This window comes from Fusarium verticillioides, chromosome 5 (genome assembly GCF_000149555.1).
Source record: "Fusarium verticillioides 7600 chromosome 5, whole genome shotgun sequence".
Lineage (NCBI taxonomy): Eukaryota > Fungi > Ascomycota > Sordariomycetes > Hypocreales > Nectriaceae > Fusarium > Fusarium verticillioides.
Window position 1 is genome coordinate 3,232,591 of NC_031679.1, and position 20,679 is coordinate 3,253,269.

Consider the following 20,679-nt stretch of genomic DNA (forward strand, 5'->3'; position numbering starts at 1 on the left):
TTAAATTCCTTCTGCCTTCTCTCCCAGGTTTAGATTAGTTTGTTCTGGTCGATAATAGAAATGCTTTTAGAACCGAATCCCTGTAGCTGTGCTTGATGTCTTACGCAATTGCATTATCATCATCGCCTCATGTTTCCGTGGTTTTACAAGTGCTACTTTCAGTCTTACGAGAAGGCTTCATCTGGAACAACTTAAAGCTTCTCAGCTCATAGTTCTCTCCATATGACTTGTTCGCAAAGTTCAAATAGGGATCCTTTGGCTGGTTTAGGTAACCTATCCCTCATTCTCTACCCTGGATAACTATCCTAATTGTAGGCTAACTTATGATGAGGACAACTAGGTAGAGACTGATACCCCAAAGAATTAAAATTTATTTGCAGATACTACGATACTAGAGGGGGGCTATTAGCTGTGGACAGGTGCTCACCGATGCCTTGAGCAATACGTCAGGTATCTCAATCTCCGCTCCGAGAAAGTTCACAGCTTGGGACTTGATGTTCTATCTTTGCGTCCCAAGCTCACTTCTAAAGTATTTAATAGTCTTCAGCTCGTATATTAAATGTCTGAATACTATGCAACATGGGATACTGCCCAAGAATTGTAGCAACTACACCCGAACTCGCTATGCAACCATGTTGAAACGGATAAGTAAACACAACAAGGTTCTCTTTTCCAGTTATTATCTGGTTATGATCACTCCAAATGCAAATTTGCCTTCCGGTAGATGTTTAAATATTCAGCAGGGCGTATGTTTCCGAAGCCAAGGTGGCAGTAAGAACATCTGTAATGCCAGTGTTTCGAGATGAAGCGGACAACAAGCCGTTGAAGAAAAGAATTATACGTCGCATGGCCTAATGCCGACTGCTATATGAAAGAAAAGACCCCTTCACTGCTTTGTCCTGAAGCCTAAGAACAAAATGTACCTCTTTGTGCACTTCAAGTTCATCCGATCACGGGACCGGCAGATATCCCTCCAAGCAATCTCCAACTCCCAAACCAGCCAAGACAGGCCCCATCAAACAAGCATATTTTCCCAGATAGCTTGGGTAGCTATTAATCTAACCAAGCTTGTAATTTATATTCTTGAGCTTTCACCATCCCACCAAACATGTACGCCATCAACTCACATGAGATGTGACACACAAGACCAAAGCCATAACGGATGCTGCATCCGGGCAATACTTTGAACAAGCCACTGCGCCCTCTTCTGGCAAGTTATACCGGGAGTCCAAGTCCGCACGCTAATGACACAATCTTTTTGGTACTTTGCAGAATCCTGCTGTCTCTGCACGTCGTGTGATCCATCATGCATCACAGACTGACCACCACTTTTGACGATCAACGCTGCATGTTCTTGGTCGACCCGAGAATCTCCCGCCTTTCAGGCTCAAACTCACATACCAAACCATTCTGTGCAATGTGTGCACCGCTTTTGCTTGTGACACTGACCTCTTAGACTACCCGACTTATCATGGCTGACTGCGGGTTGTTGTCCGCCCACAAACCCCAGGTTTTTGCTTATCAGACTTCAAGATTGCTTCTGTTTTGGGTTGTAAAAGAGTGCCTCGGTTATCTAACCCCGGACGCCTCATGCTTGGCTGCATCTGACTCACACCACTTATCTTGTTCTAGACCAAGAATCCGGTTGACTGCTCTATGCGAGTCAATGAGCAAACAGAAACTGGCTCGTTGCCAAGTAGCCAATAATTCACGTGAGAGTATCGTCAAGCTTTGAGAGTTGAAATGGTTCATAATTATTCAATGTTTTTAAGCCTGCTTCTTTGGGCGGCCTTTCTTGTCATAACTAGATACAGAAGCTTTGATAGCTATACAACACATGGGCTCTTGCGTCCCTGATATCCAGTCCACTGTAACTTTTTGTACTCCAAAACTCCGTTTCAAAAGTCATTTCCCATGTGTTCTGTATTCCCTTTCCTTATAATGTAGAGGTGGAAGTTACTGAGCCTTCCTATCAACGCTTCTGGGGTATCTTCTTTTCGCAAATCGGATCGCCGCGTGTCTCATGCAGTTGTTGACAAAGGAAAATGCAAATATTAAGCAATAAAAGACATATGTTAAATCTCATCGATGGCAGCTCTATTGGCTGCCATCATCTGATGAGTTGGAAAGACTGCTGAGTCGGTGGGCATCGAGGTGCTCCAGGCTCTCGTACTCAACCGGGGACTCAATGGCAGGGTAGGCAGGGGGACTAGGAGGAACGTCTTGGTAGACCGGAGGAGCCTCGTTATCCCAGCTGACACCCATGCCAGCATGAGCAGTCATGACAACACCGTAGTGCATTCGCAGGATGCGGCCGGTGCCGGTTTGGGTAGCCAGTTGAGGCTTACCCTCGGGAGCGTATTCCCGAGAGACAACAAGCTCAATGAGTAGTGAATGTGTCACTTCGACGCCCTCAGCAGACTTGGTGTCGCAGGCATACTTGAGCTCCTTGGTGTGAGACTTGTACTGATTGGCAAAGTAATCGAATTCAAGCTCGACCTTGCCATCAGTGCCGCTGAAGTCAGACTTCCAGCCATCGTGGAGGTGCTTCTCGCCCAGGACGCGGACCTCGTTGCGGGGAAGGCTCTTCTTCTCGGTGTCTTCAGCTGCAGGAGCATGTCGGTCGCAAGCAGGGGCCACGGTCTTGATGGTCTCCTCGAGTCTCCATGTGACCTTCTTTAGTCGCCAGAAGTCAATGGTCTTGGCCTTGTCGTTGCGGCTCATGAGACCGTCAAGTCGGAGACTGACAGTGTTGGATCCGGTGGGGTGGATGATGTTGTTGTAGTGGGCGCTGGCCTTGATGTTGGTAGGGGGGAAGACGCGGACAGAGTGGTGAGGAATTTCGTTCTCGGGGAGAGATCGCTTAACCGGGACAGTTCGCTCGAATCGCACAGGCGTGACGGAGCCACTGGATGAGTGCACGCTCTTGGTGACATAGGCATCAGCCTTGAACTCATATGAGATGGCGACGAGGGGAGTATCCATGGTAGCGGGGAGGTGGCCATCCAGGAGAATAGAGAAAGGGAATGGGTGACGACCCTTGCGGAGTGTGGTGGGGAGAGCTAGGAACTGCCAGCTCTTGAGCTCAGTGTATTGGTTCTGGCAATCTGTGCAGTGGCTCTGGTAGGGCCTCTTCTGGTAGATGTGAAGCTTGAGAGAAGCGGCAAAGCTTCCAACCTCGACAACCTCCTCCTTGACATCGAGGAACATCTGTCCAGTGATGAGAGCGCCAGTGCTCTCCTCAGTGTTGCCGTGGAAAACCACAGGTGGGCTCTCGATACTCCAGTCAATGGAAACATCTGAGGGCTGTTCCTTGTGGGACTTGCCGAAGGGCAGAGAAATGCGGTGATGCTTCTTAACGGCATCTGCGAGTTCGGCCATCTTGACAGCGTGGATTTGAGGTCGATCCTCGCCGTCTGACGTGTAGGGGCTGTTTGTGCGTGATCGAGCAACCTTCTTGATCTGAGCAATGTTGCCAGAAGAGGTGCGGATGAAGTTAGCCACGCGGTGGGGCATGGCGGCGGTAGTGAGCGATCCTTTTGTAAGACGCTCTCTTTTGTGGTTGATGGTGGGGGTTGGCGGCTAAAATAGCACTCGCGTGAACGAGTCGAGTTTTCGCAAAAACTCTTCAGTGTGATGTAATACCGGAAATAGTACTGTAGGTGCTGTTGACGCCGGCGTATGATGTGGGGGTATACGGCGGGAGATAGCCAGGGGCAACTGGTCTTCTGACTTTGCAAATGTTGCAAGCTTCGTCAATGCGAAGTCGGTTATGACGATGCTGCCACTCAAACCTGTTCCGAGGTGGTGTGCAAGGATTTTTGAGTGCCGGCTGCTAACTGCGGATGGCGCGAGTAAGTGGTAGATTTGTTTTTCGTTTTTCTCGTAACTTCTGTGAAGAGCGAGTGACTGAGATGTCAATTGGTATCTAATGTCTTCGAGATAACCAATTGTTGTAGCTGTCGTTGATCGTTGTGTTGTTTCGTTCGTGTGTAAGTGGACTTTTTGTAAGTCGATATATCTGGGGACTAACTTTAGTCAACTATTGTCAACCCGGGATAATAGTAGATGTAGATGTGAGTCTGGGGAAATTGAAGATAGACCAAGATGATTCTGGGGAAGATATGGAGAGTCCTTTCGAGTGAAAAGATCGAGGGCATCACCAAGACTAAATATCTGAACTCAGAGCCTTCGACTCGTGCTCAGTCCCTGGGGGAAACGATGTGTCATAGCCCAAGGTGCCCTGCTATGGCGAGCTTGTTAAGTGGCGCCTTGGTGGATATGCACTGACAGGCGGCTCCCGCCTGACTCTGCCAGTTCTGCTCGCGCGCTGGAAGCCCTGTAACTGTAACCCCTTTGGGCGTGTGGGTTATGGGTAGGTCTGTGACCTGGAGACCGCCGAAGGGCGTGCGACCAGCAAGGTGGGTTCAACACCAGCACAGTCTACTACAAACCCTGGCACAGTCCCTATGGGCGCAATGCGGTGTTACGGTTGGCCAAGAGAATGTTGCACGAACGGTACGCACCAGGCTAATGCTCCCTTGGCATGCTCCAACGTTTCTGATCTGATGCCCATCAGGGACATACAGCACAGTGTCGCGTAACGTAGTACATTGTGGGTCATCAAGGACTTGTTGGATCTTGCGAAGTTCGATCGTGAATCGTAAGACCAGGTTTATTCCCCCATGGATGGAATAGACCAAGTAAACGACGATGGAGTCCTTTTGCAAAGACGCGTACCGACGCTGACCGGTTGTGGCCGCTGGAAAGTTGAAAAGAACAATTTGCTACAGAAAATCTCTTCATATGAGTCCTGGAATGGAATTATGCTGTGCTGTGTCGTTGTATGCCCTAGTCAACTATGTTAGTTGAACGAAGTGTAACTTCATGCAGTGACCCAGTCCAGCCAGCCATTGTTTTCCTTCTGTCCATGCATGTCCTCCTGATCTGTCTCGGTAAAGCACCCGCAGGCTCTTTGCTGTCTAGACTGTGCACTGAAGATCAGACGGGCCCTGTCTCCGAGTGAATCTGTTAGGTTTCTTTCTAGAAGTGCACTAGCCTCATGAGTTCTCACTCTCAGTGAGAATCGGCGTAGCAGGCCGAAGACCGGTCCGGTAAGCCACAGGGCCTAGAGGGCGCACAGGGTTGATCAAGGGGGGGACCCTTTGATGATTTGATCTCACTGACCTAGGCAGTGACAGTGTTAGTTTTCCTCGGGAACAACTGACGGAAAGGATCGAAGAGAACAGCCGTAACATCAGAAACAGCATCAGCCCAGCAAAATATGATTCGATATAGCGGCACATGACGCGGCAGAGCACATCACCAGCCAGTCTTGGGCTGCATAGGTCTCGTCAGATCCTAATTCCCAAACAAGCAATTTGTTGATTATCAATGCCAAACAATGCAATTACCGCATATCGGTTAATACTATGGAATTTGTTGATGTTGTTTCGTGATGATGTGCTTTTCTCAGTGTCGAGGTCTATCCTCGGAAATCTGGAAATTTACCCTACCTCGGGAATGGCAGGCACAGCACACCACGGCCACGTGCGGCTAAGCAACAGCGCTGATGGAAGGATTGTTGAAGGGCGGTTGGTGGCCCGTAGCGCTGTAAATTTCCAGTTTCAGCGCTAGATCCCACTAAAAAAACTTCTCCAGGGAGCCTTCGGGGATATTGCACGCCATAGAGTCATAGAACCCGAGAGGAATAGGAACGGATATTTTCCCTACTCCAAGACTGGCTAATGTGTTGATTGCTTCTTCAGGACATTTCAAGTGGATGCCTACTTCAGCAAACATGACATCCTCTGAAGCCTTTAACATAAGCGGTGTATGCGCTCGAATGCCCTGTCGAGAGGAACATCAGGTGCTGTTTTACAAGTAAGAACCCCTGTGGGTGACACTGCTAGCAGAGAGAGAAGAGAAGAGAAGAGAACCAAACGAAACACATCATCTAATCCCTGTGAGTTGTATTGCCCAGAAAGGGCAATTATAGGCTGGGAGGCCTGGTAGGGCCAGCTCCGAATGTCGGCCAACGGAAACGAGCGGCTATGGGCAAATGAACATACGAGGATGCATTGCCTACTTAACTTATGCCTGAGAGTTCAGTGAGATTAGCACGGGATCAAGCCTCAGTCGACTCAGACAGAGGCTAAGCTTCGTAACTAATACCGGTAGATGGAATCGGTACAGTAGCAATGATACATGATGGACTTATCTGATCAATCTATGTATGTGGCTGAGTGACTCGGAGATGCTCTCTCTGATCGGTGGGCTGTGAAATTGGAGCTGCATCGGGGTAAAGAATTGCATTCAGTTTTGCATCATGAATCATGTGGACATCATCATTTACCCATGAGAGTCACTAACCTCGATGTTGTCACTCTCGTCAGTTACAGGTAAAACAAAGCAAGGTGTGATGATTTCCATTCCATCTCCGGTCCCGGTCCCACTGAACAAAGCCAGGCCTAGAAGAGAGAAAAAGAGAACATTTTGGAGTTCTTTTGAGCTGGTTCCACAATAAGTCCGATCCATTAAGTAAAAAACGGTATGCGGCTGTCACTGATCAAACATTTACGTATCTGACGCTGCAATTATTATATCATGAAGTTCCAATGCACACGGTGTGGGCCATCCCTTGAAGGGCTATTCCTACTGCAAAAAGACAGCAGATACACAGTGGGGAAATGTCTCCACAAGATGAAGAATTTTTTCTGACAGTCAAGTGGACGTCGCTGACCGTATGTTAAGGTGAGAGAAGCCAAGAGATGACCGCGGCTGGAACTTGGCCAATGAAAAACATATACGCGACAGGTACGTATCCTAATGTGGATTCTGTCCATCAAGCAAATTCCTTCCGTTCAGCTTCCAACAAAGTTCCAGGTTTAACGGTGTCATGAACACCCCAAGATCCTGGGAAAATCTCTGAGAGAACTGACCATCTGCTCCCTGACTCCAAAACTATATCAACTTGGGCTGTCGTTTCTTGATCAAAATTTCGATCTGGAAAAGAGACCAAGCTTTTTTTTTGGAGATGGGTCAAGCATCAGAAACGGATCCTTGGATCTTGTCCACCATGACGCCTAATTGGCTTGGTACCTTTGGGGAGATTTAGATCACACGCCCCCAACCAAACCGCCTATTACGGCATCGTGAAGCGATTTTGACCCATCATCAGGGTTCCTGAAAATGAGCCTTTCTCACCATTGCAGGGTAGGATTCACCTTGTTGGATGTCACCGTTACCCGGTGAGAAACGTCCCGTAATTAACGATTGTACGTATCAGCATCAGTGTCTGACTGGTCTTGGTCGATACACGTGGTTGAACTATGTTGCCAGGTCTGATACATACGCGGCTTATACGGAACTATCTCGATGCATCGACAGCATACATATTGACTTCATCATGGTGAAGCAACTTGCGTAGCCCACTGTGTCGATATCGAAATACTCGTAATCAAGATCCTAATTATGTCGCGTCAAACTCAGACATGAAACAGGACGACATCACATCAATGCAATGCAATTGCCGTGCAAACCGAGTTCAGGGGATCATATCCCGTCTTCCTAAACTCTATTCTTCATCAACAACTCCCGAAATCTGATGCATAGACGCATAACAAAGCTTCCAGCGCCCGCTTGTTAGCCGCGGCTACTCCCTGCCCCGAGGAAGCGCCAAAAGACTCCCCGCCTCCAAAATGGAACGCTCACGGAAGTCTCTAGGGATTGATGCTAGATGCCCTCGTCAGCTCGTGTAGTTGAGAGTGGAGCAGCATCATCACCTTGGCATCAATTTTGGTACTGTATATCGCCACAGGTTCAAGTCCCACACACACCCAAGCTCTCTAACTTACGCAAGAGGTCACTGTTAATTCGTTAACTCGTCTTCATGCCACGTTCTTGTCTAACACGAGATCACCAAGTGCCACTGCGCACACCACCAAAATCGTCGGCCGAGACCGAAGCAGGAGAGCCTCATCTCAGATGATGCGGCTCTTGACTAAAAATTGATTGATTCGATTCAAGGAGCCTCGCTTCTATGCCAGGGTACAAACATATAACGCATTGCCCGTTCCTGAAGATCATGCATCGGCTTCCAGCCATACAGTGCCTCAGCCATTACCTAAAAGTTGGAGCCCCCCTGAACAACAAGCCAACATTCAATTCGCAGCCCATGCCCGTCGTGGGAAGTCCTTGCGCGTTCACTCCTCAGCCCTGTCAGTGAGTGTACGTCGACATCTCGGGAAGGGCGCCGTCACGATGGTGCAATCACGGCTCAAACCAGCGCAACGTGTTTTCAGGCCTCAGCTTCTAGAATTTGCCGCTGGTCCTCGTTTCCTAATGGCTGGCCTGCATCATTTTTCAGGTGCAAACAGTTTCGCGGTTAACCAGAAATGATTGTCATTACTTGCACCATTTTCGATAGACCATTGCATCATGGAAAACTATCCAAGATCGTTTCTTGGCGACCCTTGAACTCAGCTGGAAATAAACATTTGTGTGGTAGAAGCTTCGTGCACGACCGTCTAGCTAATCGCACGCCTCTGGAAAATTTTCCTTCATTTGCACAGACAAACGCGTGGGCCAGTTTTGAGCCGCATTGGATCAAGGTGCACATTTACGCTATAATTATACCATTGGATCCTCCTTTACGATGGGGCCTGGAGCATCACAAGACGAGTTGAGACTTCAGGTGGATTCGGAACGCCCTTAACAAGGACCTTTCCACTTCACGGTGATCTGGCGGCCCGTCCTGTTTTCAGCGTTCCGATGTGAAGCGTCTCATTCCGACAAACGAAAATGCAAGGAGTTTGCAGTACCTCGCATCACGACTCCTGAAACCAATAAATCGAAGCGGTCTGGATTAGCAGGGTCACAAACATGCAATAGCCTTCAACAAAGACCCATCTGGCATCAACAAAGATAATAAGTTGGGCTCTTAAGCTCCACGGCAGATGTTTTGACAAGATAATTGCCATAAAGCTTGAGCTTGGCTTCAGCACGGTTGCAACCAAAAGCTGGAACGGTGAGCGATGGACGCCCATTAGTCGATGAGGCTCAATTTGCATGAACTTACATCCAGATCGATCGTCACGTACCAAAAATTTGTCTTTGGGTATTGGTCTGAGCTCGGCCGGCTGGACGGCAGATGCTCCAGCTAAGGTACTGACGGTCAGTACAGCACCCCGACAACATTTTAATATGCGGAACACAACTCCGTGATGTCCACGCCTCGAGGTAGTTGGCTTAAACTTGTCTGCCTTGTAATGTGCTCTCACTCGCCCTTCTCATAAGAAGCCAAGCGATTTGGCGGCCTTGAGGCTCCTCTGTTTTCACACTGTGCTTACGGTACCTTGAACCGTATCCTTGCAATTACACCTACACCCAAGGTTGTTTCTCTACCGACACTGACCTCTCTGGATTGGATGCCAGGGGCCTGTGCCGTCATGTGCCTAAAATCTTCCACCGGCCACGTCCGTGCATCAATCGACTGTTTCTTGGGACACTCAAGAGAAACATGCCATCACGAATAGACCTATCATAATAACACTTCACATTTCAGTATCTAGCTTAGCCGACAAAATGATATGAGAACACTTACGACTTTTCCATTCGCGATGTTACAGAGAGTGCTAAACTTTAGCCGTGATGCCATTTTATCAATGGGGATTCACTCCCGTTGGACACCAGCTGGATCCAATGCAGTCCTGGATGCCATTAATCCATTGCTTTCCGGGAATAACGTTGGTTTCTTCTCCGAAAGCCACTTCGTCTTGGGCGGCGAAAAAGATTCCATATCATGTTTTCATGGCTGCTGGTGACCTGAGTCAATTCAATCACTCGCATTGTGTATGCCAGACACCTTGATAACCTCTAGATAGATGATGCACATGCAAAAACGAGCATGTAGTTGTTTCTACGGCGTGCGAAGCAGAGGTCCGACCATGTGACTAGCCTCTGTCTCACAGTTCATGTATTGCCTGTCAACTACATCCTGAAAATGGTATCAGATCCAAATAAACTATATGCAAGACATGTATGTAGGGCATCCAGCAATTACAGAGATAAGGCAAGTGTATGGCCCAATTGCAGAGCTGCCCGGATTTGAAGAGCATTAGCCTTATCTCTGATGATTCTCCCGAGACTCAAACTCTGGGGATTCCGGGGTCGAGAGATAAGTTCCCATGTCAGGGAACGATAACGAGGCTTGGGAGATAAGGAATTGCCAGATCAGGCTGCACAAGAGACATTGATAGGTTGAAGCCATATTGGCACGCCTTTGGCGCATGAGTCTCACGATACTGAACTAGGGAAATGAATGAGTCAAAGTGAGAACCTATTTCTCCGACAACGGCCTCATCCGTTCACGATGGTGTTCAGCAAATTTTCAAGCTGAAGACGAAAAATCCTGCGCCAAGCCCAGGTCCTAGCAAAGCGCCGGACTAAGCTCCGGGAATAATGTACAGAGCAACAAATTTTTTCCACACAAGGCAAGTAAGTGGGTAACATATCTTCGATCTTTTTCCACCCCAAACGTCATCTCCGCCAGATCATTCTACATACGCCTCAAACCCAGAATGTTCTATTTTTGCTTGTGAAGGAACCTCTTTGAGCTGAGGGGTAGACTGTTTCTGGAAGGTCTAGGGGTATCGAGATCGTCAAAATCGGACTTGACCGGTGGACGGGCCGAACGCTAGGAGAAGGTTGCCGTGATGGGGGTGGAAGCTCGAATTGGAGTTATTTTGGGTTTCGGCAAAACGTTGCTGCTAGAGAAGGAGGGAGCTGTGAAGATCTATCCGTTGTGAAATAGCCAGACTCTTGAGTTTCAAGGCACATGAAGAGTAATACCTGCGTATGGTGTCTAATGGACTGGATCCGAGCCTTGCAGTAGCCTCCTAAGTTTATGACGCTATAGCAATGCTCGTGAAGCTCGCATTTCGTAGCTGTATTCTTCTACAAGAACATATTCTTTTCTTGAGTTATTTCGTCAAGCCAGTAACTACGAAGGTTGGCTGTGTTGTTTGGCACTTCACGAGCCTCAGAGAACCGCTTCGGTAGCCCGGCGTCCACCTATCTTGGGGTTTCCGTAGTGACAACAAGGAAAATGCCAGGCAACCGAAGCGTCAAGACCGCCAGGCTAGCTCCAACGCTCAACGTTAGCGAGAAAAAGGATGAGGTGACGCCCTGGTGCTTGAGGAAACTAGAATGCTAAAATATCTAGTTATGATCATCCGGTAAGTTCTTCGTCGTATCAATCCTACAAAGTTTCCGAATCTGTTCTTTTCACGTCAGCAGTAGTGGTTTGGGAATAACTATATCATTAATAGTATTTCTACAGGTTGAAGATGGGCTACACAATATGGTAAAACTGTTACTCCCTATCACCGGCTTCTCCGTGAATTTCCAGAAGTTCGGGCTTTTGCTAATGGTCCTAGTAATGGAGCTGTTATTTGCTATTTTGGGCATCAACTACTTCGCTTGGGTCGAGATACCGATTTGGTGCAGCTGGGTATGTCAAAGGCACAGGCAGAGGTTGATGTAGATGACTTTGAAGGTTGATATGGTTCTTTCCAAGGCTGATATGGTTTTGGTGAAGGGTGATGTGGTACTGTCGAAGGCTATATGCTGTCGCTGACGATTGATGGGGTATTGATGGAGGTTGCTCTGGTACTGTCGGAGGTGAGAATGTCATCATAGGAGCTTGCAACGGTACAGCCGAAGGCTGGTAGGGCTGGTATAGATTTGTATCGAGTGGAAGTCAGGCACCGTGTAACTTTGGTGGTCAGAACGATGAGGCTAATTTCCCCAGCTCTTCGTTCTGCGAAGAGCTTGCGAAAGGTAGGCCTCCGAGGCCGAGTGTTGGTGGCAGAAGGAGAGACAACGTCCTTCGTTAGTATCACTTGAGTGGCTCCGGGTGACGGCAATGATGATGGATATCTTACCTTCCTACCTAAGGAGATATCTAGAAATCTGCTGAGTTGCCTATATCACTGACCAGAGTCTTTTTTGACGTGTAGGATGCGAGCACTGGGTTTTCTTAACCAGATTCCTATCAACTTTCCTTTATATCTGAAAGTGATAGTATTATATGTCTGTTTCTACTTATGGATGTTTCTTTTCGGACTATCTATTTGACCTCCGTGTAGTGGCAGAGCATTTGCCAAGTGACAAGCACTGCCCACTTCGGCTTGAGGTTATAGCAAACACAGACGCGTCACAACAACATAAAAACAAATGAATGTGAGACTGGTTTCTACATTTCCCCTCCCCTATCATCTCGTGTTCCGTCGAGGACAAATTCTAGCATTTGAACTGATTTCTGAAGTGTTGCAACTTCTGCCAACTCTCAACTGAGGTGGCTGCTTGTCCAGATGCAATATGGAATCATTCCAGCAGGTATGATACATACAGCCATACCCAAGTTACTCATCCACACACACCTTCTAACTGCATCGCAAGTTTGAAAAGCAGGTCGCCCAAGAGACTTATCCCGGTTTAACACGCGAAAATGTCGCAGACTTGGTTTTCCCCAACTTGACCTCGCTTTGGCTGTCGCAAGAGCCTGAGGACCAGGCGAGCCTCAAGCGACTCAAACAGGTTTGGGACATGTTCGCCTCATGCTGGAGCCCTCAAGACAAGATGCAAATCTATCGTCTCCTCCCTGAGGTGCGAACTAACTCTACAAATCGAAAGGTCCCTAGCAAACACAAACTCTACAAACACGACATAACCTTCGGGCTCTGGGTTGTCCTCCGTTGCATATATCCTGATCAGAAACTTTCAACTCTCAGACTTGCTCTCATGGAAAGGTATCCAGGTATAGATCTCAGTGCCTTCACTGGTCCTGTTCCCAGGGTTTCCTGCATGGTCCCCGAGGACATCGTCAGGAAACGTGAGCCCAAACCTGTGACTCCTTGCTTTGAGACGAAATGGCTTGAGGAAGATGATAAGATCAACCCTAGCGATTTATCCGTCAAAGAGGAGGACTGCAACTCTGGTAAGATATGCCCTCCATGACATGAATATCTTGTTATTAACTTCATATTAGACGATACTGTAATTCATACCCCGAAATTTGAGCCTCACAAGGACCAGCCGCGCTCCACTAAACCTGACAAGCCTTCCGCCCAACGATTGAAGGGGGTCGAGTCGAAAATGCGAGGCATGGTTCTTGGAGAACCTCACAATGCTTCTTACAATGCTTCTTACAGCAAGTTTCTGAAGTCAAAGTCCAGCAAAGCGCCAGTAGATACATCTAATTATGGCCCCGACATCACAAGGCTATGCATCAGTCCTATGACCGTCCACGAAGCAGACGTTGAATCCTCGGCTAGCGACGATTCTTCTCCTGAGGACGACTCTACCCATACTGCACTTTCTGAAAAGCGGTTCCTCGAGTTGAAGAATCTCATTACCAATGTTACGACTAAATCGAAACGAGATGTTTCTAATGAAATGCGAAAGATGCATACCGAGACGACGAAGCAGATTCAGAACATGCACACTGAGATGATTGACCAGTTCAAGAAGAATCGAAAGACGTTGGTTGATGTTGGTAAACAAGTTGCTGAGATACGAGCACACATCGAGCTTGCGCGTATGGATCGGAAGGATCTGGACGAACTTGAGGCCAGAGCCATCAATCTTGAGGAGTTCATCTTGTCACTTTGAGTGGTTTTGAGGAGGCAGTTGGTGTGTTCTCAAAACGTTGAAACATTCTTCTGCTACATACTATGGAGAGTGTCTGGGTTACAGAACAAGGAGAGATCGCCAAAGGGAGAGTTATTTGCGTACGGATGTGGAAACTTGATACATGGGCCTTTTCGGCATCACAGGAGCCGTGCAATGCGATATGCATGTGCTATTATCTGACGGGACATCCAGAGGCATTGGGCAGCAAGAGACCAATAACCTGTGGGAAGTGAAGGCGCTTTGTTCTGGAACCCTGCAGGGCGTTATTAATTACAGTGGCGTCTGCTAAAGACAGCCACTGCCTCATGTCTGAGCTCTCATATTTTGAATCCGGGGAACGGTGACAAGGCCGAGATCGTCGAAAGCAAAGTAGGTATTTGCTTGTTACATGCGTATAACCAATCACTTTACCCCGACTTCTAATCATCCCAACTTGCTTAGTATGCCATTTCTAGATAGCGTCATGACCATACCTTTTTGAGGAATCGTTCATCCCGTCGCCCGGAAGCGGAACTAAGCTATGTAAGCGCGATATTAGTCGAGAGGCTTATAAACGGGTTCTCATACAAAGCCTTGTTGCCGGAAAGAGCCAGACAACAGAAACTCGGGACAGAGAAAAGGATATGTTATGGAAATTATCAACTTCTTGGCATGTGAGGCTGTTGGTAGCCAACGATAAGAGATAGAGCATGAGTCGTGCAGTTTCAAAGAATGAGGATGAGTTGGCACTCGTATCAAACCCCATGTAAACTAATCCTTGCACAGTCACAATCGGACAATGGGAACTCGTCAACTGCAGGCGCCAGACGCGGAAGATGCCCTCGTTACCCCAGAAAACCCCCCTGATCTGGTGGAGTTGCATCCCCTTCGTCCATCCATCCTTGTCAGGGCTTTGCGGGGGCTACATGAGATCCCCAAAGGGACCTGCAGACGGATGGGGCCAGCTGAAATCCTTCAACAGGGACTTGCCCTGCTTTCTCGCTGTCATAAGCAAGTCGCACGTCGTTAGTTCCGAAGAGTTTTCACGGTGCATCTGTGAGGACCCATTAATTGCGTTATATTCTATCGTTGGTACACAGAGGATGAAGTTCCCTCTAATTATATATGTATATGTTAAGTTCCCATTATCCAGTGGTTAAATCGCTTATTTCGCATGTTCAATACTATAAGGCTCATGTCGAGCATTCGTAGAGCTCGCCTCACTGACTGCTCTCTCGTGATGTTCCATGATTTCGTCATCTTCGCTGTTTGGCTGTCGAATGACCTCTGTAACGATAGTCTTCTTGATTCCTTCGAGGTTCTCGCGATGCTTGAGTTCGATCTCGTCTTCTTCGCCAAGTTCGATATGTGTCCGTGTGAGACCGCCTCCAAATCGACTGGCTCCGGCAGGTCGGGCACCAGTTTTGACAGTAGTTCGAGAGCGAGAGCTATAATCGTGCGTTCCATCTGCCTGGTTGTTGCCGGCTCGGACAACCTTGCCAATAAGGTCTGCCATGTTCATCTCAATGTGGAGTTTGCAGAGATAAACAAGAGGGTGAAACTGGACGTAGACGAAGCTGTTTGGTAAAGACATCATTCCAATAAGGAGTACCTTGAACAAAGTCAGTACAATGTGAGAGACTGAGTTTGAGAGACCGTGACTTACATCCAGGGCAATCGAGATTGCGACGAGAAACATATTCATATGGTACAAACGGGTGTACTTTTCAAGACCGTTTGCCACCAAACGCTGCTTAACAACCCAAATGAAATAAAAGTTGAGGGCTGCGTCCATGATGGCGAAGAGGACCTTTTCCATGCGGTCCCAAATTTCGTTGACATGTATGTACTTCTCACTGATTTGAAGGCGAGCAGGAATCCAGACACAGAAAACGCTAATGTTGATGGACAAGAGGATTGCGAAGCAAGTCCACTTGAGTATAGTTCCATTTCGACGGACAACCATGAGCAGACTGACTCGATTGATGATAATTTGAATCAGACATTGGACCTGTATCGACCAAAAGACGACTAAAGAGTCAGTAAATGACCAGTGGAAAAGTGTGAGTGGCATACTGATAAAGAAGTAATATTGGAAACTCGGATGTATAATCCCACGGAGATATAACCAGACCATTATTCCAAGAACAGTGCTTGAGCAGACCTCAAGCCAAATAAACAAAATATAGAGAGTTAATCGATTCCGCCTTCTGATTGCTGCTTGAGTTTGACGCATGGCTTTTCCGCAGTTAAAGATGGTGACGCCCAGGGATAAACCCCAGATAATCGATGCAAAATTCATATCGTCGTCAGAAGGAGGCTCCTCCTTGAAGTTGGGAGGGACGAGGAAGCCATGTTCGGTCGCCATAATGGCAGTAAAACGAAATGACTTGATCTCGCCGGTGTTGGCTGGTTCGTATGAAGATGAGTGAGATCAAGTTACCCCAGAAAACGGGGACTGTACAAGTCGATATGAAACACAACACAACATGAGAAATGCCCTGTATGCGAGGGATGGATGCAGTAGTTTATATGATCCATTGTCCACTAGAACAAGATTGAATTCTCAGCACGAGTTAGTTGTGCATCCAATGCTGGTCCAGGCTTGCCGGGTACAAGGGAAGAACCCTGGGGCCTCAGAAAAGCTAGTGGAAGGCGGTGATCCGAGTCGTACATACAGACCAAAGCTAGTGGTAGAATGAATCTGCAGTGGCGGAATTTGCATCCGGTGCATTGGTACAACCAACAGGCATGATCCCTACTGACTCTGTCTCTCCACGTCCTTGTTCCATGAGTGATGATGTGCTAGGCACGAGGGCTTCAGTGGCGTTGGATGGCCGCTGAAACTGGACCGCAGGAAGCCACAAAAGGTTCTGGCAGCCAATTTGTCACTTTTAGTGGTGAATCCCGAGGCGCGTCTAGAATCAGGGCCTGTGACTTGGTGCGTCTAGTCCGGATGATGAGGATTGTTGGCTGTCGATAGAGTTTTCCTTTCCCTTTCATTGCTTTTTGCGACCCACGATATTACCGACTTACTTACATGCATCGAGTCCGGGGAAGATCCCCGTAATGTCCATTCCCCCATGGAACGTCGATCTTTCTGTTTCTTTTCCTCGTCTACAGACTCAGTTTCAGCAAAGTCGCATTCTGAAGTGAATACTGGTCGTATATAAAACTTCCGTACGTCCGGACAAGATTGCGATGTTAGTTGCTTATGTAGGATCTAGTGCACGAGTCAAGACCTTGGACAGGGCTGAGATCGACAACTAAAATCGCTTTAGGTAGTCGTTGGGGTCCACAATTTGCGGAAGAATGGCTCACATCCCGCTTTGACTTTTGGGTTGCAATTCTGTGCTTCTATCACATTTTGTTGTCTGAGTGACTCGGAAGCCATCCATTGCAAGTGACCCAACAACCTGGTTCAGGAAACAGGGGTATAATGAGGGGGGGTCTGGAGAACGATAACATGGCTTTCTCCAGAATCGACAATAGCTCCCGGAACGATGAGACCCCGGATCCCCTAAACTCTATTGTCATGAATCTTTGTCTGTTGTTTCGAGACAGGCAGACTCTTGGCGCAGGCTTGGGCTGGCATGTTCAGGGCCTCAAGACATGGACCTTGACGTTGATAATCTCTAAAGATTGATGAGTTACGGAGTATTCGATTACGCTATCATTATTTCATGTCACAGAGTTCTGACACTAGAGGCACCATAGAAGGACAGGCCGATATCGTCCAGACGGGCCGTTTTGCAAGCGTCCCTACTATTCAACAGAACAGACAAAAACGTCCCGACTCGCCGATGATCTCACAGTTACTACGGTCACTTCGGCCAAAAATATATGATCTACGGCGTGAAAAGCGAGAGGCATCTCGTCCCACGGGCTTAGCTTCGCTGGTTATTGCACCTAGCTTCACGACCGTGCGGAACTAGAACCAGGGGCCAGATTGCGCTTCGTCGCCATCTCCAGTCGGAAGCGAGCCTGGGGTTGACAAGCCTTGTAGCAAGATAAGAATCCCGTTGGAATTTTGCCGATCGCTGAAATTGCTCCAAGTGCGAGATTACTCATTACGAACAGCTGTGTTCAGAAGCACCAAAAATGCTCCGGGGACGGTCATCTATTATCCAGATTCGCCACCCCCTGGGCCAAGGTCAAGTATGCGGCTGTAAACCTCATATGGCTAATCAATACTCTGGGCTTTAGCAAAATAGGCCAGTATCTCGTCAGCCTTGACTTCGTCCGACAGTAGCCGCCAGGCATTCCCTCCCATATTGGACAACAGTCTATCAGGCAAGCCATAGCTTGCTCGTGTCAAAAGCGCAGAAGCTGAAACCACATCCACTACATCGAACGGAACAGCTTAGTCCGACATATCAGACGAATCCCTGGGCCTTGCAAAGCGAACTGGTTTACAGCCCGATGTGTAAGTTGGGCTCAATACTTGATACATCCCTGGAACGAGTCATCTAGACTGGTATCAGACTTTAGTTATCAGTTCATTGGAAATAAGGCTGAACGGAATAAACAACGACGGTCCGAGCACATATCCATGATCCAATGATCCCTCGATTTGAAGCCATCTTGAAGTCTCAAATGCAACATGACAGCTAGGTCTTGTCTTCCATTGCTTAAAGACAAACGCCTCAAGACTCTGCCGCTGTGATCAGGCCCGTGCCATTCCCATTACAGTGCTATAAAAAGGCTAGCATCGTAAAGTCATACGATATTGCCTCACGGGTGCACTAGCAGCTCTTCCAGGGAATTGTGTTGCAGTACTAAGCTAGCTCGTCAGAATATTGCACACCATCAGCGGAGGCGTTATTCCCCCTCAATCACTCCTTAAATCCGCATGATTAAGTCACCACGTGGAATGGCGTTTTGGGCGTGAGACAGTTCAGCCAAAATCAGGTGAAGTTTGTGATACTTTGGCCTAACTGGGGTGCTTCGGTTGGTTGTTCTCCCGAAATGTGCATATCGCTACAACATCAGTGTAACATCATGCAGCAGAAGTCAAAGCCAAGTCTTCGACCGTTGTTCTAGTTGATATCCCGTCTCGCACAATTGTCGATCAGCTCCTATTCCAACCTAGCTGATTTGACATTAAATCTCCAACTTTTTGAGTGTCTGTCCTACTTCAAGCGTCAACAGCTCCTTTCACCCGGCGGAGATATTCTTCCTTGTGACAAAAGGAAAGCAGGGGAAACGCCAACTCTGCCCCTATACGTGACCTATGACGCCTCGCCTAATTCAAGATGAATCATCTAAGGATTATGAATCAGTTATGTCGATCTCTGGGCCTGAGCAAGGCATGGCCCAACACAATTGCACTTACCTGCCTCTTTGGATCGTTGCTTGCGAGAATGTCGCAAAGTCTTATTAACAGGTTTAGCGAAGGCTGAATCAGACGTGTAATGTGACAGGCGAGATATAAGAGTAGCTGAAGACAAGGAGTGACTCTAGTTCACATGTGTCGTTCTGGTTGGGATAGATCTTGAGTGCCATCTTCAATGTTGCCAGTTTCGTGGTTCTAGGATATTTTGGTGCATTTTCCCATCTTGATGTGACCAGCTTCTATTTAGTTATTTATTTTTCTCGTATAATATCATCAATGGTTGGCAATTCGAGTGTTGTGGTTACAATATTACGTCCAGTCTGGATGTAACTCTGGTAAAGCAAGGCCAGAAGTAATTTTGAACTCTGAATCCGAACATCTGTAGACTTGACATGCATCGAGATTACATTGCTGCTATTTTATTCATATCTTCACAACCTTTCATGATACTGCTGCTCTCAGTGCTTGACGATAATGCGATGGTTTGCTTTTCCGTGTTAAAGCAATTACCAGCCCTGCAGTATAAACCTTACAAGACATTATGTGGTAATTAGTCAAATTGTATGATCAAATTGCTCTTTTTGTTCAAAGCAAGCGGAGCACTTGGTTACAGATGTCATAAATGGTGTTGAGCGGACGGTCGTCGGAGAAGAGTTACCAGAACGACATTCGATACACCAATCGAGACTAAAGGATGTCCAGAAGGCATATCTAGGATATCTCAGGTAGATTTTGGCATCAGAGTCAATTCGTTAATTTATCCTACACAGCGATTTCTTACATTGCTACTGTTGGTTTCCAGGCAGAGGTTCGCCCGCGTCTCTGACACCTCACTTTAATGACCTCTGCTACCGAGACCCCAACAATCAAGCCTCCAAGCGAAATCGCAGCTGACTGGATATTAGTTCTGGAGCATCTTTAATAATTGGGTTCTGCTGCATAGGGCCATATCTCGTCATTGGATTACTGTAGGTATCTTTGATACAGTAGGTATAACAGTACGACGATATAAATATAAACACTCGGTTTCAGGAAAAAGCATACTAATAAAGGAATAGTTGCCAGCATTGATTAATTTCAAAGAAAATGAATCTTTCATTGTCATTCTGCTGTTCATTCATTTGAGCTTCCATTTGGTGGTCAGAGTTTGCTGCCAAGGCGGACAATGATGAATATATACCAGAGCTACACCACTCCTCTCAACAAATCACATCCGGTGTGGTGTATCGGTTTATCATTCCGCGTTTTCAATTACTTCGTAATCAAATCCGCGGCGAGCGGGGTTCGACTCCCCGCACCGGAGATTCTTTTGCTTTTGGAAATGATTTTTTGATATCATATATTGCTTGTCATGTGTTTCTATATGTTTTTGATTATGATACTGAGTCGTGGCTATAGTGGGTGGCATTGTCGAAGTTATCGTTGAGGGGCTGGTAGTTATTTCACTTCTCTCGGGCAGGTTGAGCGACTGGGCGATTTGTACATAATAACACGAGATAGTGACCAGCCTCCATTCTCGTCTGGTTTATGTTCTTTTTAGATTCTGAAATCTTTTATGCGTGGAAGTCTGTGTCAATTTCACACGTCTTTGCGATGTCAGCCTGCAGTTTTATACAACTCAATAACTGCTCAGATGATATGACATGCCAGCTTAGTTTCATAATGTATAG

The 20,679-nt window shown here is 47.3% G+C and overlaps 4 protein-coding genes and 1 non-coding gene across 5 annotated transcripts; 2 read left to right on the forward strand and 3 right to left on the reverse strand.

Moving 5' to 3' along the window:
- Positions 1-683: 683 nt before the first annotated feature.
- FVEG_09103 (hypothetical protein) lies at positions 684-6,164 on the reverse strand. The gene is made up of 2 exons (XM_018898024.1): positions 5,517-6,164; positions 684-5,187 (listed from the first exon to the last, which is right to left on the reverse strand). The coding sequence occupies exon 2, from the start codon at positions 3,514-3,516 to the stop codon at positions 2,098-2,100; it is 1,419 nt and encodes a 472-aa protein (XP_018755814.1). The 5' UTR covers positions 3,517-5,187; positions 5,517-6,164; the 3' UTR covers positions 684-2,097.
- Positions 6,165-7,749: 1,585 nt separating this feature from the next.
- FVEG_09104 (hypothetical protein) lies at positions 7,750-9,658 on the reverse strand (the record flags this gene model as incomplete). Its single annotated transcript, XM_018898025.1, has 4 exons — positions 7,750-9,020; positions 9,102-9,160; positions 9,351-9,508; positions 9,605-9,658. The coding sequence occupies 4 exons, from the start codon at positions 9,656-9,658 to the stop codon at positions 8,917-8,919; spliced, it is 375 nt and encodes a 124-aa protein (XP_018755815.1). The 3' UTR covers positions 7,750-8,916.
- A 2,715-nt stretch (positions 9,659-12,373) lies between these two features.
- On the forward strand, positions 12,374-14,030 carry FVEG_09105 (hypothetical protein). Its single transcript, XM_018898026.1, has 3 exons — positions 12,374-12,399; positions 12,463-13,000; positions 13,052-14,030. The coding sequence occupies exons 1-3, from the start codon at positions 12,382-12,384 to the stop codon at positions 13,672-13,674; spliced, it is 1,179 nt and encodes a 392-aa protein (XP_018755816.1). The 5' UTR covers positions 12,374-12,381; the 3' UTR covers positions 13,675-14,030.
- Positions 14,031-14,732: 702 nt separating this feature from the next.
- FVEG_09106 (hypothetical protein) lies at positions 14,733-19,978 on the reverse strand. The gene is made up of 4 exons (XM_018898027.1): positions 19,010-19,978; positions 15,751-18,938; positions 15,341-15,705; positions 14,733-15,286 (listed from the first exon to the last, which is right to left on the reverse strand). Exons 2-4 carry the CDS (start codon positions 16,040-16,042, stop codon positions 14,840-14,842), a joined length of 1,104 nt encoding a protein of 367 aa, XP_018755817.1. The 5' UTR covers positions 16,043-18,938; positions 19,010-19,978; the 3' UTR covers positions 14,733-14,839.
- Positions 19,979-20,221: 243 nt separating this feature from the next.
- Positions 20,222-20,312, forward strand: FVEG_16517. The gene has a single exon. It is a non-coding gene; the product is annotated as a tRNA-Glu (tRNA).
- Positions 20,313-20,679: the final 367 nt, after the last annotated feature.